This window comes from Mchenga conophoros, linkage group LG7 (assembly GCF_057382185.1).
Source record: "Mchenga conophoros isolate Kocher_MC1m ecotype Shallow Benthic linkage group LG7, M_conophoros_male_GT1.1, whole genome shotgun sequence".
Lineage (NCBI taxonomy): Eukaryota > Metazoa > Chordata > Actinopteri > Cichliformes > Cichlidae > Mchenga > Mchenga conophoros.
Genome location: NC_140532.1, coordinates 35792624 through 35815900, shown reverse-complemented (window position 1 = coordinate 35815900; position 23277 = coordinate 35792624). Strand labels below are relative to the sequence as shown.

The following is a 23277-nucleotide window of genomic DNA, read 5'->3' as shown; positions in this document are numbered from 1 at the left end:
TACAGTGGCTTTTAGATGGGTGGTGTGTGTCAGCAAACTGCAGGGCACAGTGGTTCCCACAAGAACATTGCATTGGAAAGGAATCAATGCTCATCACTGTGTGTGGTCAGTGTTTCCTGTTGATGCAAAATGGGAAATGAAGTTCATTTTCCATGTGCGGTGGTGTTAAAATATAAAGGCTGTATTTTTCTGCAGTTACTGAAAATACAATCACAGTGAGCTTACAAAACTAACAACACTCACAGTCAAGCATTATTTTCTTCTTCTTCTTCCTTCTTCAGCTGCTCCCTTCAGGGGTTGCAACAGGGGATTATCTGCCTCCATCTCAGCCTATTGCTAGCTTCCTCTTTTGTCACATGAAGCCTCTGCATGTCCTCCTTCACTACATCCATGCACCTCCTCTGAGGCCTTCTTCTTTTCCTCTTGTATGGCAGCTCCATCTTCTGTCCACTATCGCTCCTCTGAACATGCCAAAACCATCTCAGCCTTGCAGCTGTCTATCTTTTTTACAAACTGGAGCAGTCAGTATGATATACTCATTTCTAATCTTGTCAGTTCTGGCCACAATGAAAAACTTAGCATCTTCAGCTCCGTATCCTATCTTTTTGTTAGTGCCACCATCTCCAAACTATATATCAAAGCAGGTCTCACTACCATCTTATAGACCTTCCCTTTCACTCTTGCTGCTATCTTTCTCTTGCAAATCACCCCTGAAAATCATCTCCACCCACTCCACCCTGTCTGCACTCTCTTCTTCATATCTCTTGTGCACTGCTGTTGCTCTGGATGGTTAACCCTATTTAATTAAAGTTATCCACCACCTCTGCTCCTTGCAGCTTCACTGTTACACCTCTCTCTCTCTCTCTCTCTCTCTCTCACACACACACACACACACACACACACACACACACACACACACACACACACAAACACACACAAACACACGTAGTCTGTCTTTCTTCTGCTGACTTTCATTCCTCTTCTCTCTATAGCATACCTCCACCTCTTCAGGGTCTCTTCCACTCCACCTAGTCTCACTACAGATCACAATGCCATCTGCAAACATCACAGTCCACAGAGACTAGGCTTGTTTTACAGCCACAGGACCTTGTCACTTTGAGTCAAACATGAACTCCTCTGTATACCAAGTCATTTGAAAGTCGAATGTGAGCCTGTCTGTCTTAATCAAATCTACATCAGACTGACTAAAAAAACTAAAAGAGTCTAGGTGTTGCAATGGCTCAGTCTGGCAAGTCCAGAAATCATGTGTTGGGACCTTAAATGAGCTGTGCATAAATGAATACCCACAGATCTCAAAGAACTGAGGCAATGTTGTAAAGTAAAGTGAGCTAAAATTCCTCTGTGATGATGTGAGAGAAGTCATAAAGAAAACAGTCGGTCCGTGTTATTTCTGTTAAAGTTGGTTCTACAAGCTGTTGAATCATGGGTTGTGTTTAGATGTTTTTTACAGGACTGTTTCAATGTTTTTCACATTACTGTAAGTGATCATTTCTAAATTACTCCTTGCTTTCCTCCTCTGCACAAAGTCAAAACATGCCAATAAAGATATATCTGTGGACAATATAAAGCCAATAAAACATTGTTTGGGTTTAATAGAAAACACAGAAGGCATTGTTCTGCATGTGTTCAATAGAGTCTTCACAGTATAATAAGATGAAAGCCTAAGGCCAAAGCCTCAGAATTAAATCAGCTATCATGGAGTTTGTAATATTGACACGTGTAATTTTTCTTCAGAAAAAAAAAGTTCAAGAAAAAGCAAGTCTGATCAGATGCTTAGCATAGGCAGCAATTAAGCTAGCTAGGTAGCTACTTACCCACCGAGTTGAGCCATAGCCTTTAGCTTTACCCCTTCTTCTTCAAACCTTTGGCTAGAAGACAGCATGTAGAATACCTAGGTAACAAAAACCTGCATATGCATTATTTTTTCTAAATGCTTTCAGCCAGTCGAAAAAGTGCATCGTCTACTGACTGTCCAAAGCATTTTACTTATTGTGGGAATGCTACATAATAAGTAAATAAGTACATTTCAATCCAATCCAATCAAGTATGAAGTCAAAGAAAAGAAAAACTTTAGAACCAAATAAATATTAAAATGTGGTTTAACTGACAAAAGTGACTTCAGACCAAACCTCCCCCTATATAACCTAATAATTCTTATATGAGGACTTCTCAGGGAGGTTTTTTCAGAACAAATGGCTTAGCAATGTCAGAGGCTATCACAAGACATTAACAGATGATTCTCAAATCTAACCTGCAAATTTGGCCCACATCTCATTTCTTCTTACTGAAATGATGGCAACTCTTGCTAGGTACTGCTTTAAGGTAGTGCTTGGATCAATACGTCCTCTCATAATTTAGTCAGGAAAGTCTGAGCCATGCATCATTTACACAGCGTGCAGCAATGCACAGAAGGCATACTACAAAACCTGCAGTACTTTATATACATATGTGTGCAGCATTTTATATGTTCACCAGCAAATAAAATGTTAGTTCAAAGTATAACTGCAACATTTTTTCTTTTAAATAGCTTGGGTTTCTCTCTAATATCAGTTAATAGATTAAAAACTAGTGAAAACTACAATTCAAAATTACTCAAAATTAGACAACAACTTACATTATCCTGAATTTGATCTTAATTTGATGTTAGGATAATTTAAAATTATCCTAACATCAACTGGGGGGTCAAGCTGAGGGGAATATCAAAACTGCAAATATTGCACATCACAATTATTTTTTTAACCCTCAAATTAGAAGCTTTTAAATGAACTCTTTGGGACACTTCACAGATGGAAGCCTTGCACTTGGTCGTAATTTCCTTTTTGCCCTAAAACTAATATCAATCACTTTGAAAGATGGCGAGCTCGTGGTTGTTTTAAAGGTAAAGACTGACAGAATGACCCTTGAAGCAATTGTAAGAGAGTGTAGTTTTTCCAGTTCTTAAACGATTCAAATTTTAAAATGACAGTCCTCTCAATATTTAGCCAGGAGCCACCTAGCATCCAGTGTCATGCATGCAGCCGCCTTGTGTTAATTTGATTTTTATTATATTATATATGTTAAGAAAATTAGAGAAATGTGTCCAAAGTGTGAGAAGTCCATTTGGAGGAGGCAGAGTCGTGGTTTGGGGTATCTTTTCTGCATCAGCAGTTAGGGCCTCTTCTACAGTTACACTGCAAGCTAAACAGTGATACTTATCATAAGCTCCTTTACGTATCTCTGCTTTGAAAATGATAATCTTAAAAATAATGAAATTAATTAAGAATACTTTTAAGTAAAAAAAAAACCACTTGAATTACACCCCTACAGGCATCATTTTAAACTGGACTAAGTAAGAGATTCAAAAGACACCAAATTCTTATTTCATGCATTCACAACCTTTATATGTTTGGTTTGCCAGAGACCTACATATCATTTCTTTACTTTAAAGAAGAAAGAATTTGGCCATCTGGTATTATTATTACTATCATCACTGTTTTGTTCGGGGTTGGTTAAAACAGTTCACAGCCTGTACAATTGCTCATGCACTGAAACCTCTGATGCTGAAATCCTATCGCCTTGACCTTTAACAAAAGACTGAGCATCCCTGAGGGGAGCTAAATAAAAGGGCACCACTGTGTTTTCTACTGATGCCACTGATATGATATCAATGGTTTTTCAGTAAGGGGGGGATTTGCTCTTGCTTTTTTTGGTATATGAAGGCCCACATTGCTAAAAAGAGGCTGTCAGGGTGCATAAAGTGTCGAAAAGAGACTTCCTCATCCCTTCTTGCCCCAAGGACAGTAAGGAGGGCAGCAGAGGAGCACTGATTGGGAACAACACCTGTCAGGTGAGGCTTTCGCAGTTGACAGCGCAGAAAGAGTGCCAGGTCGACCGCTATGACTGCTAATCTGTGACGTGGCAACCTGCCGGGCTCTGCCAGTCTCGAGAGAGAGAGAGAGAGAGAGAGAGCGCCAGGAGCCCCAGCGTTGAGGCTTTTCTGGGGCTACAATCCTGCTAATGTCTCCCCGAACAGAATGAACCACGCTGACATGCTCTAAATACATTTCATTATCATCATCATGATTATATCACTAATTGTGTGTGCTTGGTAACGTGCTGCAGCAGCCTCCTCCAGGGAGGTGTCTGAAAGACTGAATGATTAAAACATGTATGATGAACCATGCATCAAAATGTCCCTGCGGGCCTCTTCGCAAGATACATGTAAGCAGCTCCACTGACACTCTGAGCCAGCAAACAGCAGAGGATGTGATCTACTGAGGGTTGAAAGGCCGGGGAGAAACCTGCAGGCAATAACAAGACAGCAGGTGGATATTAGAGATGCAGAGGATTGACCTGAGCTGACCCATCCATATCCTGAAACCCACACTACCTAACCTATATACCTTAAGACATGGGTCCAGAGCAGCCTAAATAATTCCACCACCACACAACGAGTGAAGCAGAGGCTTAGGTTCAAATCATGGCTGGGCTTCTTTGGCCTGTGCTTGGCAATGTTTCCATCCTTATATGTGGTTGACAGGAGCGGATAAAGTTTTTGTGACAGCATTTGATGAATGTTTAATCCAACATTCATACATCGAGGGCTGGGACTGGGTCCCCAGTCAAAACCCACCAAAGACACACAGCAGGTGTGTAAAATATTCATTCACTACACGCTTTATTAAGAATGAAACATATCATGGTCCCCGTTCATTTATTCATTTCGATTATCGAAACAAAAGACAGAAAAATGAGAGATTAAAACATGGTGGGCGCGCTATTCTGTATTTGTCTCACAGATTTGTAACGATTTGTTTTGTGACAAATAACTCTGTCTGTTGAAATCCTGCTGTCATCTTGCTGAGAGTCAGGCAGCTACTGCGAGAGAAGCTTTCATGTGAGGGGCTGTAACAAATTACTGTCTGTCTGTCTGGGACTATCCAGCTCTGCATCCGATTGCAGCAGCTTGACCTTTGACTGGTCCAGGAGTGGCCAGGGACTCATCACACACGGCGTGCTGATACATACCTGAGCCATCAACCAAGAAAGGGACAGGTTTCATATTTTTATTAATTAATGGCCATTAATGATCTCTCCTGGTGACAAATCACCACACGCAGACAAATGAAGTGACTAATGCCGTGCCTGTCAGTGCTCGGGCTAGCTGAATGAATATGTCACTGTGGAGTGCCAGCGCTATTTCAACATACCCTTTTTGAATGAATGTGTCACACACATGACAAAATTTCCCCATGGAGATCATTAAAGTTTCATCTAATCTAATCGAATTAGTTCAAGTCCTGACAAACTGCCCAAGGCTGCGAGGCGAAAACAGCGAATCTACACAGAACAGACAAAAATATATCCAGATTAGAAATTTAAATATTCCTTATAAAGCGTTGTTACAGTGGTACTGAAGATGTGGTGACAGCATGCCAGCTATCACTACACTGCTATTATTTATTTATTTAGTTTTGACAAGGTTAAAAATCAAAATTTGCAATCTTTTACATATAGTTTTGCTGCGGTTTCACATCTGTTTTAGATGAAGCTGTATCTGCTCTGAGGCAACATTTTTATTTATTTTTTGTTGCTTGATACTGTAATAAGAAGCTCAGCCTGTTTAGCATACATCATCTTAATGTAAGTCTGTGTATTGTCTAAATATGACTGAAGATATTTAGATGGGTTTTGAGTTGCTTTACTGTTTCCTGTCAGCTCAAAGCTGTCTGTCCTTTCTGACCTCTGACATCAATAATACATTTTCACCCAGAGAACTTCAGCTCACTGGATAGTCTCTCTTTTTATTTTGAGCATTCTCCAAAATGTTTGTATAGAAAAATCCCAACAGATCAGCAGTTTCTGAAATACTCAGACTAGCTTTTCAGGCACCAACAACCATGCCTCACTCAAAGTAAATGAACTTTTTAAAAATTTTGATGTCAGTTTGAACTTCCAGGTCATCTTGACCGTGTCTACGTGCTTAAATGTACTGATTTTTGTGTTCACAAGCAGTTGAACAGATATACCTAAGAAAGTGGCCAGTGAATGTGTATTGGACAAGTAAGAGACAATTTTGCAATTCTTGAGCCCTCTTAATGCCTTCAAGTCAAAGATTCTTACAGCCTTAGCAGAGATTAAGTGTATCATGGTCAAAGAAAGCTCCCTGTGTAAGTTTAATAACATGTATTGATCTGGTATAACATGATAGGTCACAGCTTGCACCCAATAACATGTCTTTACTTTGCAGCAAGAGTCCCTTTTACTCCCTTTTTAAGCAATTACATTTTCACTTGAGCTTAAAAAAATATTACTAACTGTACAAGCCAGACAGTTGACTTTTATTTATAATTAAGCACAATGTGGCAAAATATGAAAGGGATTAATGAACATTTTCTTGTGAATTGCAAATAATAAAAAGCATGCATATAAAAATCATATAAAAGCATTTTTGATGCTTTAATTTATTAGCAGTGTTTTAAAGCATTATGGAAAGGTATGTTTCTTAGACAATCCATACCTTTTCTTTACAGTGAAATGTAGTGTTTCGGTTATTTTGTCACTTGATGTTAATGTTGCTGAATTTTTATTTTTAATATTTTTTTATTCTTATTATTTTATTATTTATTTCATTATTATTATGTGTGCTAAATGACTTGATAAAAGTCAATTTTATAATCGGCGGAGGAAGCTCCTCACTTTTCTCCTCCCGCGCTTGTCTGACGTCACTTCCGCCGCCCAGAAAACATGGCGGCTGCCAGTACCTGTGATTCGGTGCACACCCTGCCCAAAAACGTAGTCATTAAGACTGAACCAGAAGCGGAGGATGTGTCGGTCAAGCGGGAGCCCGTCGTTCCTCTCATTGCCCCGGTCAGCGGACTCCAGCCTCTCTCGTGGTCGCAGGACCACCGCCTGGCTGTGTGCACCTCCAGTTCCCTGGCGGTGATGGAGCTGGTGTGCGACGTCCACAACAACAAACAGGACCTAACGCTGCACAGGACTTCAATCCCCGTCCCAGCCGAGGAATACAAACTGCGGGTAAGCGACCGCATACAGTCGCCTGTTACCTGCTAACACCAACACGTTATAAGAGGGAAATATCAGAACCCATGCAGCTCTGTAGCTTTAGCTTACTGAGCTGATGTGGTGTTTACAAGTCACGTGCTCCACTGTTTTGATTGGGAAACAATAACTTCTTCTGCGGGAAGCTCACCTTTATTTTACTTATTTATTTTTTAAATTTCAGTTTAGTTTGGGCTAGTTTAGTTTTTGTTTGAAAACGTAGGAGTACAGAGTGGGGAACTGTGGTGCTGCATGAGGAAGTCCGGAGTAGCAGAGAAGTATGTGGGGGTGGTGCAGGACATGCACGAGGGATCTGCTCAGAGCCCCTTCTTGTTTGCAGCGGTGATGGACAGATTGATAATGTCAGTCAGGAATCTCCGTGGACTGTGATGTTTGCAATGACATTGCGAGAGTAAAGAGCAGGTGGAAGAGAGCCTGGAGAGGTGGAGGTATACTGTGGAGCAAAGAGGAAAGACATAATACATGTGTGAGTGAGAGGGAGACTGGTGTAGAGCAGGGCAATATGACCAAAAATATTATCACGATATACATTTGAAAATTTGCGATAACAATATAATTGACGATATAATTGACACTAGACAAAATACTTTACAACTCCACAACTTTATTAGTGCAAAAAAACAAAACCCATCAATGTATTTTCACTTAAACAAGCAGCTGTTTTTTTTTTTTTATGTGCATTAAATTTATATAAAAATTAACAGTGGAAATGCAAATTCCTTGCTGACAGTTTAACCAAACCTAGTGGAAATTGGCCGACATATCCTCAGCATAACCTTGTATAATATCCACAAAACTTAAAAAGACGTCATACACGCACAACACGGTAATATTATATCGAAGCGCAGTACAGATCACTCCGCGAGGCTCCTGCCTACGTTAGCCGTAATGCTCCGACAATCCATCAAACTGTGCGGTTCGTAGCTTAGCAAAGTCATACTGAAAGGTTTAGGCATGTGCAGGGGATAGATACAGTGGCTTGCAAAAGTATTCGGCCCCCTTGAACTTTTCCACATTTTGTCACATTACAGCCACAAACATGAATCAATTTTATTGGAATTCCACGTGAAAGACCGATACAAAGTGGTGTACACGTGAGAAGTGGAACGAAATTCATACATGATTCCAGACTTTTTTTTTTTTTTTTTTTAAACCATTCCATTGTTGCCCTGGCTTTATGTTTAGGGTCGTTGTCCTGCTGGAAGCTGAACCTCTCAAATCTTTTGCAGACTCCAAGAGGTTTTCTTCCAAGATTGCCCTGTATTTGGCTCCATCCATCTTCCCATAAACTCTGACCAGCTTCCCTGTCAATGCTGAAGAGAAGCACCCCCAGAGCATGATGCTGCCACCACCATATTTGACAGTGGGGATGGTGTGTTCAGAGTGATGTGCAGTGTTAGTTTTCCGCCACACATAGCGTTTTGCATTTTGACCAAAAAGTTCCATTTTGGTCTCATCTGACCAGAGCACCTTCTTCCACATGTTTGCTGTGTCCCCCACATGGCCTGTGGCAAACTGCAAACGGGACTTCTTATGGTTTTCTGTTAACAATGGCTTTCTTCTTGCCACTCTTCTATAAAGGCCAACTTTATGCAGTGCACGACTAGTAGTTGTCCTATGGACAGATTCCCCCACCTGAGCTGTAGATCTCTGCAGCTCGTCCAGAGTCACCATGGGCCTCTTGGCTGCATTTCTGATCAGCGCTCCCCTTGTTCGGCCTGTGAGTTTAGGTGGACGGCCTTGTCTTGGTAGGTTTACAGTTGTGCCATACTCCTTCCATTTCTGAATGATGGCTTGAACAGTGCTCCGTGGGATGTTCAAGGCGTGGGAAATCTTTTTGTAGCCTAAGCCTGCTTTAAATTTCTCAATAATTTTATCCCTGACCTGTCTGGTGTGTTCTTTGGACTTCATGGTGTTGCTGCTCCCAATATTCTCTTGGACAACCTCTGAGGCCGTCACAGAGCAGCTGTATTTGTACTGACACTAGATTACACACAGGTGCACTCTATTTAGTCATTAGCACTCATCAGGCAATGTCTATGGGCAACTGACTGCACTCAGACCAAAGGGGCTGAATAATTACGCACACCCTACTTTGCAGTTATTTATTTGTAAAACATGTTTGGAATCATGTATGATTTTCGTTCCACTTCTCACGTGTACACCACTTTGTGTTGGTCTTTCACGTGAAATTCCAATAAAATTGATTCATGTTTGTGGCTGTAATGTGACAAAATGTGGGAAAGTTCAAGGGGGCTGAATACTTTTGCAAGCCACTGTATATATGGATATAAAGGAAAACAGGAAGAGTTAACTATAACTGCCTCAAACCATGTTAACCAAGGTTAATAGCTACTCTTATAGCTATACTAAATACACTGCAAGACAGTCATTCATTAACCGAGGAACAAAAGAAAGAGTATAACTGCTAAACAGTTGACCTTAAGAGCAACTAGCCTTGAAACTCTTCAGGAGTTTTGCAATATTGTCACATCATAAAACAGAAAAAAAATGTTTTCTTGCTGGGATGTTTTATCTTCGGTTGAGCCTTTTAACCAGCTGTTTAAGGCCCTGCTTTTCCACCATGTAACTACGGTACTCTTCCTGTCATGTAGGGTACAGCTAACTAGCTCACATCTGTCCACTTATGTCTACTAATCAAGGTAGACTAAATCAGCTGTTTAATGTTGTTTCTAAACGAGATTTTCAAACATTGCTTCATATTCATAAATGAATGTGGGAAATAAATAAACTCTTAGGTTCTTCCCTCAGTCTCCCTCATGTCTCCTCTTGTGATCAGAGCTTTACATACAGTTGGGCCCATAGGTTTTTGTGGTTTGCACCCTGTATTAAACCCTTTGTGTTTGCATTCATGAAGGCGTCTCTTGATTTTAGACTTTCACAATGGCAAGCGAATGTTCTTGACTCAGCTAAGTGCTGGTTTTTCTAGACCTTGGAATTAATTTTGTCGTCTTGAACTTCATGATGTCATCTTTGGTCTTTTTGTTTCTGAGTTGGGCAGTGCATTTTTTCTTTTTAAGAATGCACCAGGTTACTGATTTGGATTTGGCCACTGCTGAAGTTTTTTTTTGTGTGTGTGTCTCTGCTACGTTTGTTTTGTTTTTCAACCTAGTAATGCTTTCTTTAACTTGCATGGGCACCTCTGAACAGCAGAACTCCATATCCTCGATTTGCTTAATTTGTTATGAAATAACAAAGGAACAGGTCTCCCCTGGCCATGAAACTGCTTGCCAGTGACATGAAACTGCGATTTGGGCAACAGTGCTTAAAAATGGCTGTACTCTAAACAGTTGATGCAGTATTTTTGTGAAACCCCTTTAAATGATGGTGTATGAAGTATGCACTTTCGTCACATTACAGGCCTGAAGCACAAAAATGGCTTGTAACACATTCCCAATTGTTTGCATTGTGTGTTCAACTTATTGACCCATTAGCTTTGTGCAAGACCTTTCAGAGCATGATCACTGCTCACAAATTATTAAAGTCATTGCTTCAGTAAATAAATAACATATAAATAGGTGATCACAAACTGATATGTGTTACTCCTGTAACGGTGTTGATGTTTGTTTTCTCATTAAACAAATTGTGTACACATGTCTCAGAAAGGGAGCCAAGCACTTTTGTGCTATTAGTTTGGCTATTAGTTTGGCAGTGGTGAATGTTTCTGTATTTTCATTATTTACTAAAGCGCAGGGAAGATAATCAAAGTAATAGAATACAAATGCTGATTTTAAACAAACAAAAAAACGAGAGAAACAATTTTGTTGTGGTAAATTTGTCTCTTCGCAGCTGCTCTTGTGTATAAACATGAGTGCTTTTAGGTTTCGTCTCCAGTCCAAAAATCCACTTGGCAGATACATTGTTGGACCTAGCTGAATTTTATAATCCACTAGGCACGGTGGCAGACAGGCAAAGTTGGTTTCCAGCTGTCAATGGCTGATATGAATAACTGCTTTTTAATGGGAGGTACTGAGCTGGGAGCTGTAGACTGTGGCTCACAAAGCATGGCTTGGTTTTTTTTAGAGGCCATGATATTGTCTGTATAATAGTACAGCCACCCAGGAGGCTGTTTTCTGTGGTGAAGCTGGGCCATGATGTTCACCATTTACCTAAAATGATCCTGCATTAAAAAATGAGATAACAAAACTTAGATATCTCTAATTTATTCATTGCAGTCTGTTTGGTTATACTGCGTCTATCCTGTTTGTCCAGTTTGTTGACATAAAACTTTTTCTAGGTTTTACTCGCTGTTAGAGCTGGGCGATAGAACGATAACGATATGTATCGCGATATAACTTTTACTCGATAGAGAAATTAAGCTATCGCGATAGACCTCGCCGCTCTTGTCCTCTTAAAAAAAAAAAAAAAAAAAAAAGGTCAGCCAATCCAAATTAAGTAGCACAGAGCCGAACCAATCACAGCCGCAGCGTCACGTCGTGTGACTTGTTACATACAGCACAAGTGCCAAGCCGCACGTGTGTTTGTTTGGGAAGCAGCCAGCGGTAATGGAGCCAGCGCGTAATGGAGGAAATGAGTGTGCCGACTAGAAAAATCTACCGAGCGTGACCGAAGAGAAAACAGATGATGGTTCCAATGCCGGAGAGATTGTCGAACGGAAGAGTCATAGAAGTTCCGTAGTGTGAAGGTATTTCGGCTATTTCAAGTCTGACAAAAAACAGAGTAGCGTGCACTGTAAATTGTGCCGAAAGCAAGTCTGGAAATACAATAAACTGGTGCATGCGTCACACTGTGCGCCACGTTATTGTTTCGGTGAAATGAATTTCTACAATACTGTTACTGTTAATTCTACTCTCTGCAGTGTTTAAATGCTTACATACACACACATTTTTCTGTCCCTCCACACATACGACTCGGTTCTGCTTCTATGCCCCAGCTTTGTTTGCTTTTTCCCACCGAGGCTTCTAGACTTCTGATTGGCCAACATTTCTGCACGGTTAGGAATCTAGCGCCACCTGCTGCTTTGGCATGTTCACAGCAGCGTTTTCCTTCATTTCTGCTTTTATGTGTGGACGGGATTATTTTTTAAAACGAAAACGGAAAATCTCCGTTTTCAAAAATACCCGTGTACGTGTGGACGTAGCCTCAGTCTCTGACTGGAAGCGCTAATTCGTCATTCGGTTTTTGTCAGACTAAAGTAACTGTTAAAACTATTTGAAAAGCTCAGCTATACAACAAGGAGAGATTGAGAATTTCCTTTTAGTTCTCAGTTTATTTGATATTGACAAAAGTTAGTCAGTTTTGTCTGTTCTTCTGTAAAACAAACTGAGATTTATTTTTAGAATTAATATTTTGTTTCTAAGTGGAATTGACAATTTAGTCTGTTTCGTTTGTTCTATTTTGAAACTTAAACGCTTTAGTGGCTGCCTTTTGTGTAGTTTGCAATATTTGCCTTTATTTATCTGAAAAAGTCTCATGTTCCTTAAGTACATCTACCCTGTTGAACTTATTATGGGGAATAAATATTTAAATAAAAACAAGCTGCTGATTATTTCACATTTTACTTGTGAGCAACGGCACATTTAAATCTTACAAATATAGTTATTTGACTTATATCGTGATAGATATCGTTATCGCCTGAAATGAAAAAAACATATCGTGATTAGGGCTGCCACGATTTGTCGACTAGTCACGATTACGTCGACTATCAAAATCGTCGACGACTGATTTAATAGTCGACGTGTCGTTTGAAGCTTTGTAAGATCGCAAAAGACGCAGGAATAATAGCAGGATTTAAGAGTGTAATAACGGACTGAAACAGAAGATGGCAGCACTGCATGTACAAGGATGCCAGCTGCCGTTAAACCCCGAAGAAGAAGAAGCAGCTGTGTCCCAGAATTCATAGCGCGGCCCAGCTTAGTTTCCAACAATGGCGGTAGCTAGTTAGTTTTAATATTACTCTTATTATTCTTTCTGGGTCACAAAATAAACGTTTAACATATTTTCAGGTGAGAATGTAGCTGTGTAAACCTCAAATATCTGCTCAGTTTATCAGGACACCACATATTTTCAAAAGCGCTCCGACGTTTTCGGAGACGTCTGTTACCCACTAGCTCGATAGCTAGCCGGGGGCTAGGTCACTAGCGCCGTGAGAACACCGGACTCCCGGCAAATTGTTTTCAAACCCACCGCCGTCTTTCGCGACTCAGGTTAAATATATATGAGTCACTTAGATAAATTAAAAATGTTGTTGTTTGGCTTTTTTTTTTTTTTTAGTATTTTATTTGTTCCTGAGTAAATCGGTTTGGCTGAGATTAAAGTTATAGTTTTTACACAGCTGAATAAACGTCAAGCAGACAGCTGATTATCAGAAGTGTGAGATGCTCGAGAATTTACTCCGGTGTCCTGTTATATTTTAGATAGCAAGGAGTTTATTAAACTTTACCAAAACAATCTGCAAATTTCATTAAAATTGAATAAACTATCATCTTGTCTTTATTTTTAGTTAGCACCTTAAAAGCTTAAAGCTGTAAGCTAATGATAGTTATATAAGAGCAGATGCTGCTGGTGCAATAAGCTGTAGTTTTACGTCCAGTGGATGATGATCTGATTAGTCGACTAATCGCATAAATAATCGGTGACTAGTCGACTATCAAAATAATCGTTTGTGGCAGCCCTAATCGTGATATGAAAAAATCTCATATCGCCCAGCTCTACTCGCTGTAGAGCAGCAATAATTAGGTGGTTATTTCATTAGATGATTCACAGAAAATGGATCATCAGTGCTTTGGTAACAGTTTTAGCCTTTTCTGTGGAAATACCACTTATTAAGCTAAAACCTGATGATGATTTTGTTGCTTAACAGAAGAAATAAATGATTGCTAAAAAGAGATCATTACAGCTAATTATATGTAGTGCTTCTAATGCTTTTTTAACATCTAGCAGTGCATACTGACATTCAGATGTGCACATAGAAAAATGATATATATATAAGTGCATTTATATGTGAGATAAATGCACACTTTTTGAATAGTTTTCAAAAATACTGTTTATATGGTGCTTCTCTGTAAATCTTTGCAATATTGCAACATTTCTAAGGACTTTGTGGTAGGTCTTGAGTTGTAGCTGATGACGTTACTTCTGTTCTGCTCTCACTTTGCATAGTTTTCTTGCATATTTTGCAAAGTATTCAGCTCTTTTGGATGTTGTTGAAGTTGCTCCTTTTTTTCTGTATTTAATCTGTATTCTAATTTTTGCCTCATAACTTTTGCACTGTCCACTTCCTGCTGTGACAAAACAAATTTCCCACGTGTGGGACTAATAAAGGTTATCTTATCTTATCTTATCATCATCAGAGGCTGATGATGTGGCTCTTGTGCTGTTGTTGTAGGTGCATAGGAATGTAAACATGTGCCATCCCTATGTCACTGACACCAAGATATAATGCTTTTATATCACGTGAAAATTTTATATCTGCGTTATAGCAGATGCTATGATATGGCACGTTCCTTGTAGCCTGAGCAAGTCTGGCATAAAGAACCAGTTTTCTGCCTGTAGCAGGGTGTCGTTACAGTGGCCCCCCCCCCAAGCTGAGACAACCTGTAAGAAAACAAAACAGGAAGGGCTGGGGCATGTTGGCTTGATGATATAAAATATCATAGTAAAGCCAATACAAAAGTGCTTTAAACCGGCCTTATTTTCAATGGCCAGCAGGGGCAACACGTGTGTATAATATTTGTATGGGAATCTATGGGAAAATCAGCCCTCTTGTGCCTTACTTTTCTGACCCAAGTTAATACTTTGCTGTTTGATTTCATGGGTCAAGTCATGGGGATTAAAACATCAAATTAATTTAGGCAATTATCGACATTTTTGGAGTCAGCGGGATTATCCAGGGTATGCTCATTGGATGTCCACTCTGCTTATCCACCCTCAGTCCTCACATTTGGTCAAAGCACCAAAAATGGCAGTAGTGTAAACACACAGCTTTTCAGATGAAGTGTTGGTGGTTTATCAAATAAAACATTTCTGCACATGAAATTAAGAACAAACTTGACTTTATAATCCTTAAATATATGTTGTTTTTGCCTTTTAAGGTGGGGCCATCAGTAGAGCTGTCTGAAGCAATGGTGAAGTTCGCTACACATCCAGATCCCACAGTAAGGCAAGCATTTTTGGCTGACAGCGTGATCAACCCATCAGTAGGCGTGCACAAAGGAATAAAGTACGCCAGCTGGTCTCCGTTGGGTTGTGACTCGAGTGGACGCTGCTTGCTCGCTTGCCTAACGCTTGACCACAGACTTACCATTCATAACAGCCACAAGCGTCTTGAGTGGAACACGCTAGTTGATCTTACTAAAAAGTACAGCGAGAGGCTAAAAGAGCGGAATTATGCCAGAAAGGATGACAAGCTGCCGCAGACTAACTTACAGGACTTTGACGAGCTGCAGCGGCGTTTCCGTATGCAGACGCCACTGAGAATGGAGTGGTCGAGTATTTACACGATTAAACAGGTTCAGCCGGACAACACGGGCGTAGACTTAGAGATGGTCCTCCTCGCTGTCTTGATGGAAAACGGTGACCTCGTCTTGTGGAAGTTTGTGTTGCCTTTTACAGACGGGGCAGATGTCACGTTTTATGACACCATCGAATCAGGCGTGACCAGACCAAGTGACTTAGCGTGGTGGGAGTATGAAAACGCAGATCGTCGCATGAGCGGCCTGATTGTCGGCAGTGAGGTGGGACCCGTCAAGATCATGCCAGTCAGCCTGTCGGGAGTGAAGGGGTACTTCACCCTCCGACACCCCGTCATCCTGTGGAAGGAGTGCGATGAAATCGCTGTTGAAAACCTCAAATGTGTCCCGATGATCCACCCGATACATAAATCCAGCTGCAGCCTCATCGTCGCATCACGTGGCTGCTACGTCTTTTGGTGTTTACTTGTGATTTCCCCAGCTGGACTAAATGTACACAACTCTCACGTGGCTGGGCTGCACTCCCTTCCTGTAGTCTCCCTGGCGGTCAGTCAACAAGGTGTCGCGGTGTACACTTGTTCCACAGACGGGTGGATTAAAAAGCTGACGCCAACTTTTACAGAGAGCACTTTAATATTTAAGCAGGAGGAAATGATGCGACCAGAGAACCTCACGGGGAGGAGGATACACGGGATTGCAGTGAGCCGCAACGGAGCATATATTGCACTTGTCAGCACGCAAGGTATGGTTGATGGCTATCATCCAGTTAACAGGACTTACCAGGTTCACTTTGTGACCTTAAAAACTCCAGAAGCCGCAGCAGCGTTGTTGCTCAGGTCTCCTACGCAGAACTTGTATAAAATGGCCGACCTGCTCGACCTGGTGAGGTGGCAGATTTTGAAAAACAAGTCCATCCCTGCATCACTGCAGGACGAGCTCGATCAAAAGATCCGGGAAGCGGACTCTCCTTACTTGTGGCGATTCAAGCTCTTTTTGGTGCGAATACTTCACCAGTCACTGCAGTCACCTAACACAGAAAACAACTGGAAACCTGCAAAAGAGGGAAGCAAGGTGTTCATAAGAGATGCGGAAGAGGAGGATGGAGAAGACAAAGAAGGTGCTGTGAAAGAGGAAGGTGAGCCCGGAGGAGAAAAACTGGAGAAGGAGGAAAATCAGGAGGAGCAAAGGGCAGAGGTACAGGCTTGGATGAACACCGTAGAGACTCACTTGATGAGAGAAAACATGAAGAAGGTGTTAGGGGTGGTGTACCTCAATACCTGGCTAGCAGAGAACATTAGCATACCCACCTGTGGCCTGGTGGAGTATCTCTCTAAAGACACCAACGACAGAGCATCAGAGGTAATGACTCGCGTGTTATTTTTTTCTACTTAAGACACCACTGCACGTTCTTTTGGTTTGGTTTTCCTGAATACAGCGCTGTAAAAAGTATTTGAAAAGCTTAAATGTTTCAGATCATTTAAAAAATGTTAGTAGTAGTCAAAGGACAGAGTTTTTACGTGATCATTTGAAAAGAACCTGTAGATTATAGAAACAAATTCAATGACATCTATCACTCTGGACAGTGTTACAAAACCATTTCTTAGGCTTTGGGGACTCCAGTGAACCACGGTGAGAGCAATGATCCACAAATGAGGAAAATTTGGAACAGTAGTAAACCTTCCCAGGAGTGGCCGGCCTACTAAAACATTTCATCAAAGACTCATCCAGGAAGTCACAAAAGAACCTAGAACAGCATCTAAAGAACTGCAGACCCCAATTACTTCTGTTGTTGCTTCATGACCCAGAAAATCCAATCCAAGCACCTAAATCCAATTGAGGTGCTTTGGCACGCCCATAAACAGGCCACCCTAGCTTGAAAACCCTTCAGTGCGGGTTGATTACAAAGAATAGTTGGCTAAGAATTCACTAAACTCATTACCAGTTTTCGTCGTGATGCATTCTCAATCATCCAGGTAAGTAAATTTCCAAAGATTGATGCAGCAACAACTCCACCTCATTGTTAGTCCATTTAAAAAAACTCTGTGCGTTTCCTTGACGTTTTGCCGCGACGTTTGAAAGAGCCGGAAAGTAAATAAACGGCAGACAGAAATGAGGCAGGCCGAATCGTCTTGTGTTTCACGCATGCGCAGTACTGGAACGTAAGCGTTTTCGGCCGTTTCAATGTGGACGCGCAACTCTGTGAAAACGACTGAAAACGCTAGTGTGGACGCGGAGCGTTTTCAGACAAAAACGCCGTTTTCAAATCTATCCGGGCTAGTGTGGATGTAGCCTCAGCTGACTGCAGGTTTCCTCAATTTTATAAACTGTACATTTGCATAATGACTGAAACCAGCCCATTACCAGTTATTGCAAATGTTTGATTGCAGTTACAATGGTTGTCAAGGGTGGCGCAACCAGGTAAGTTTAGGGGGCTACTTTTTCCAAGAGGGTTTGGAAATTTTCTAACTTTTGTATTTACTCAGGTTTTGTTTATCTGAAACATGCAAGTCTGGCAAATATGTAGGAGGGGGATACTTGTTAGATGTAAGGCTGCAGTGGAAGAAACTTCTTTGACTTCTTTGCCTCCGCTATACAAGTTGGGAATGCTTGCATTGGTTGCTTTAATTCAGACCCTTTGGTCCTGCATGCTTTGTCCTTCAGGTCCTGATTGGCCACATCAAGAATAAGATGAACAAGCAGACGTTCTCGGAGCGCTGCAGCCTGTGTCAGGATGTGCTGCCCTTCACAGACCACAAACAAACCATGTGTAAAAATGGACACATGTGGCTCAGGTACGCACAAAATTCTTGAACAACTTTAGAAACTTAAAACGTCTAAGGATGGTTGTTTTTCTTAGCTTTAGCCTGACAGGATGAGTAGGTGCACCGTTGGTTCAGATGCCACAGCTGAGCCTGAGCGTTGGGACATGAATTGAATCTCAATGCCGAACGCCTTCTTTGACGGTTTATTTATCTTCTCGGAGCAGTAATCAAGGCTCCTTCCTTCTGATATTTACCCATGCAGTACTCTCATCGTCTCATAAATATCGTCTGTCAAACATTTCTCCTGCCTGCTCTCTAGCTTGAACGTGGTGCCTCTGGTGGGCACTGAGGGGAAATCTGTGCCCGTCAGCTGCACCTCAGCACTGTTTCTGCTCTACTTTTATAATGCGTATGTGTGTGTGTGTGTGTGTGTGTGTGTGTGTGAGACTGTCCCTGGCAGCCAGCTCTCTAATGTATTTCTTTCGGTCTCCTCCAGGTGTGCGTTGTCATACCAGGCCTGCCAGACGCTGACGTTCAGACGGTGCCTCCTGCTGGATAGCATCGCCAGACTGCCAGAGCCTGAGGGTAAGCGCCACTTTCCATCTCCCTCCACCTCCATTTCACAGTCGCGCTCTCGATCAGCCGTCTCCTCCTGTCACCTTCAACATCAGCCTCTGCCGCTCGGATCAATGCTCGACATGTTGGATGACTGAGCCACACAAACATAATACTTATTAACTGTGACTGATTGCAGAAATTAGCACAGCGTCTTTTCTTTCTTTCTAGCCAGTGTGCTTTTGTATTTTCTTATAAGGCAAGAGTTGAGTTACTGGTCACAAAGCTCAGTCTTGTCACTTTCTCGGCTAGGACTTGAAATGTGTAGCTGGGGAATTCTGAATGCTGGAGCGGGAGTAAGTGATCTTTGCATGACTTCTTTAAGGTCGGTCAGCTCAGTAGGAGGGTAGAAATGTGCACTGACATGCACGTGCAACAATGCAATTAACAGAACGGGTGACTACTTTTTTTCTTTTTGCTTGTGCTTGTGAATTACTGAAGGGGTTAATACTTTGATACTCAGGGGAGAAAAAAACAAAACTATCCGAGGTTCCAGTGAGGAGGAGACACGTTAGTCCGGATTTCTTAAGTAAACGATAACCTGGATTAGAAAAACCTGTTGGCAGTGGAAAGCTGATTTCCACTGCCATGTGTACAGTTAGATGGATTTCTAATCAGCCTGTTCACAACAGACTGTAAACAGAAACACAGGTGTGACAGCAGAGCTGCGGGATGAAAGAGGAGATGAATGCATTACATACATCATTACTATATAATGCATGTAAACATGTTTTCTGATTGCCTTTATATCTGAAATAATGATTACATTCTGTTTCCTCATAAAAGTCCTAAAGGAAAGAATTAAGTTTACAAAAGCCTTAAGTATTGTCTCGAGCCCGCAGTCGACTGTGCAGGCAAGCCAGCAAAGGTTTCTGTATCAGTCTGGGGGTGTCCCGACCACAGTGACATTGCTGACTGCTGCTCACTCATTAGGTACGAGCTCTACATCGATTCTGATAAGGAGTCATTACAGTACACAATTGTAACATTAGAATTTAGGATTTAAATATACTGCTTAAACATAGGGGAATTGTACTGTATGCTAACAAATAATTGTTATCTTTATAATTGTTTTCCTCATACCATACGTTCCTCATGCCTTCTTTATATTTTGACCATTACAGTAATAATTTGCATTCTTTTAATGGTCTTAAAAAGCCTGAAACGCAGAAAGCCTCGGTGAGTCTGTGGAACGTTTATTGCATCTAAGTAATCTGATTATCAGACGTTTACTATTTACTCAAACTGATTAAGAAGATTTCTGTCTGTGGTCATTGTATCCAGTATTTCAGTTTCTTTAATTGGATTTGGGGAAAGTATGATTTGCTTCACATTAAATGTAGGAAACCCTCTTACATATTTATGTTCGGATATATTTGTAAGTTAGAGATCTTTGCTCTGCATTGGTTTTACAGTACATGTCTCTATGACATGTAATGTACACATCATCATAATAGCCTATAAATGGGTGGAGGTAAGCTCAATAATGATACAAATGAGAAAAAAATATATTATTCTACATAAACACAGAAGTGGGAAAAGAGCAGGCTCTGTGGTCCTGCAGGGGGAAAAATGATCTCAGGTCTTTATCAAACCTGCCTGAGGGGCAGCTCTGCTGGTCATCCCAGCCTATCTGAGCTAATGAGTGACAGGTCTGTGCAGTTGTGGCATCTGTCAAAATCAGCATCACCCCCCACTTGTCTAAAAACATCTTTAGGATGTTTGCCTTCTTTATAGTTCCTATTTCACTATTTTTATTATTATCACAGCAGTTTCTGTTTGGAATAAAAACCCTTTTATACATGAAATTCTTAAAAACAATTTAGAAGCTCTATGTCTGACAGCAAAAGACAAAAAAACCTACATTAATATTAAATATATGGCATTAAATAATTAGAGATAAACAAACCAGCCATGTTGCCATCTTGAATATGCCCGAGACACTACAGTCTGTGCAGCAGACAGGAGGCCGTTTCCCCCGCTGAGCCACTGCACATCATGTCTGTGAGATCTAACTTTAGTCGTGGGTGTTTTGGGATCACAAAGAAGAATTTTCTTTTCCCCTAAGTCCTGCCTCACTGATCAGTGTGAGATAATGCACTTTCACAGTAAACTTCCTAATTTAGTCATTTCTTATCTCTCACATACTTCATTAGAAAGCCCTGTTCTATACTTCTACGTCAATAGCAAACATGAGGTTAAAATTAGTTTTTTCAGTATTGTACAGTGGGATAAATACAATTTTTAACCCGTTTTATTCATTGCGGGTTAATTTACTCAAGCATAGATGTTTTTGTTTAACCAGTGGTCAGAAACTCTGACAAATGTTATAGATGTTTTAGAAAAGTAAGCCGTTTCCTTCGCATTACTTCTAACAAATGTTGGAAGACAATGCAGACTGACCATCGCTTACACTTGTCCTGTCTTGCGTGTAGAAAGCAGCAGGAGAGAAGCATGCTCTCATTACAGGAAGCGCTTAGTTTGTCAGACCAGTGTGTGCAAGGGGCGGCTCACTTAATTGTGGTGTGTCGTGAAAAGTTTAGGGCTAAGTTTGTTAATTTTTCATCCATATTTTCTCACCTGAATTTTTCTTTTTGGTGCTTTAGTATTAGACTATGCATGCACACTAACAATGAATTGTAATGTATTTTAATTAATGTAAATGACACTGAATAACAACTGTGAATGTGCAGGATAAAGCTTCAGCTTAATGTATGCGTACTTTTATATAACGTATTAGAATAGGCCGGCCTCCCAGTACCACTAATGAAGACTCAACAAAACACAAATAAAAATGTAGAGTTCACAAACAATAGTGATCATACCCCAGTTTTGAATGCTCAGCATATAAAAATGGTTATTACATAATTATTAAATATGTTTGCGTTCCATTGCAGTCCATTTTTATTGTATCTCATCACCTACTTCTCCCCATCTTTTGATATCAAACCTTTTCTTTCTTTGTCTGAACTACAGTTCGTGTCTCGAGGGCACAACACATTACCTCGGCTGTTCCAGCTCAAACTTCACTTGTATACTTACTTACTAAAAATGTTTATTATTTAGCCACATCCTTTTCTTAGGAATGGTGTGCACTATTGATTGTCCCACTTTTATTGCTTTAGTGGACAAGAACATTATCGATTTTTGTGTTTCTTATATAGAGAAAAGGGGTGTGGCACTACGCAGATTGCAAATAACGAGAGTACGACTGTGTTTGTAGAACGAGCCTGTAACATATGCATGGCAGTGAGAACAAATTGGCCAGTGTGCACACTTAATGAATCCAGTGGTAAGTTTGCACATGCCCTTATTTTGTGCTCAATTGTATACTCGTAGTGCTTAATGAGGCCATTTTTTTTGGGGGGGGGGGCTTAAATTGTACTCCTGTCACCCTTCAAAGTCTCTGATATTAATATATATACATAACCACATTAAATGAATTTGTTGTTCGTAATCTTGAGCACAAACAGAAGTTGTTTTGTTTCCCCACAGATCCAGAGTGGATAAAGAAGATACTGCAGGCACCCTGCACGCTCTGCGACTCGCCGATGATCTAGAGCTAAACGATCATTAAAACCTCAGGGCTTCCCCGCGACCTTCAGAGCTCGCCGCTCTGACACCGGGTCCAATCTTGTCAGACATCACTGCTTTTTTCTTTCTTAATTTTATATGTTTTGTTCATGTTTTTATTACTTTATATTGGTATGTTAAAAGAGCAAATAAAACGCTTTGAATATTTGTTGAAACTCTTATTTCACTCCAGTTACAAAGTGTGCAGTGTGTGCTTCCTGCCTCTAAACTTTTAAATTAATATTTTACGGAGGTAAAACATTTTGGAGTCAAACTTTACACATTTCTTTATTTTCCACCCCTCATCTAAAGCGAATTCCCACTCAGAGCAGTTTTTGGACAGAGATGCTCAGAAACAAAGTTTAAAATGTGGTTATATGTGGAGGTTTTTATTATTCAGTAGGACTTCAGGGCGCCATAAATAAGCTCCCTCATTTTCCTCATGTTGACTCTATTTCCAAACCTTTGGTGTAGTTTTTATTGCAAGTAAGTGGAACTTACTCTGCAAGTCCTATTTTAGTGGGGTTTTTTCTTCTTCTCCTCTTTTTTTTTTTTTTTTTTTTTGAGTGCAACAAATAATACACTCTGAATAATACATACTCTGGAAGAAACTCAACATACCTACTTTAATTGGCACTGTAAAACAATTTCCAAGCTCTGGGAGGAGGAGATGGAGGGTGGTGGTGCTCAGTCATTCTCTCAGATGAGGACTTCCGCTAATGTAAACGTAGAAGAGAAGAAGCGGCGAGGCAGATGAGATGAGCAAGAGGCAGAAAGAAAGCAAAAAGTGT

General features: G+C 40.7%; 1 protein-coding gene across 1 annotated transcript; it reads left to right on the top strand.

Annotated features, from left to right (window-relative positions):
• Positions 1-6554: 6554 nt before the first annotated feature.
• On the top strand, positions 6555-22655 carry gtf3c4 (general transcription factor IIIC, polypeptide 4). The gene is made up of 5 exons (XM_085279074.1): positions 6555-7038; positions 15159-16895; positions 18198-18328; positions 18795-18883; positions 22409-22655. The coding sequence occupies exons 1-5, from the start codon at positions 6748-6750 to the stop codon at positions 22471-22473; spliced, it is 2313 nt and encodes a 770-aa protein (XP_085135200.1). The 5' UTR covers positions 6555-6747; the 3' UTR covers positions 22474-22655.
• The last annotated feature ends 622 nt before the right edge of the window (positions 22656-23277 follow it).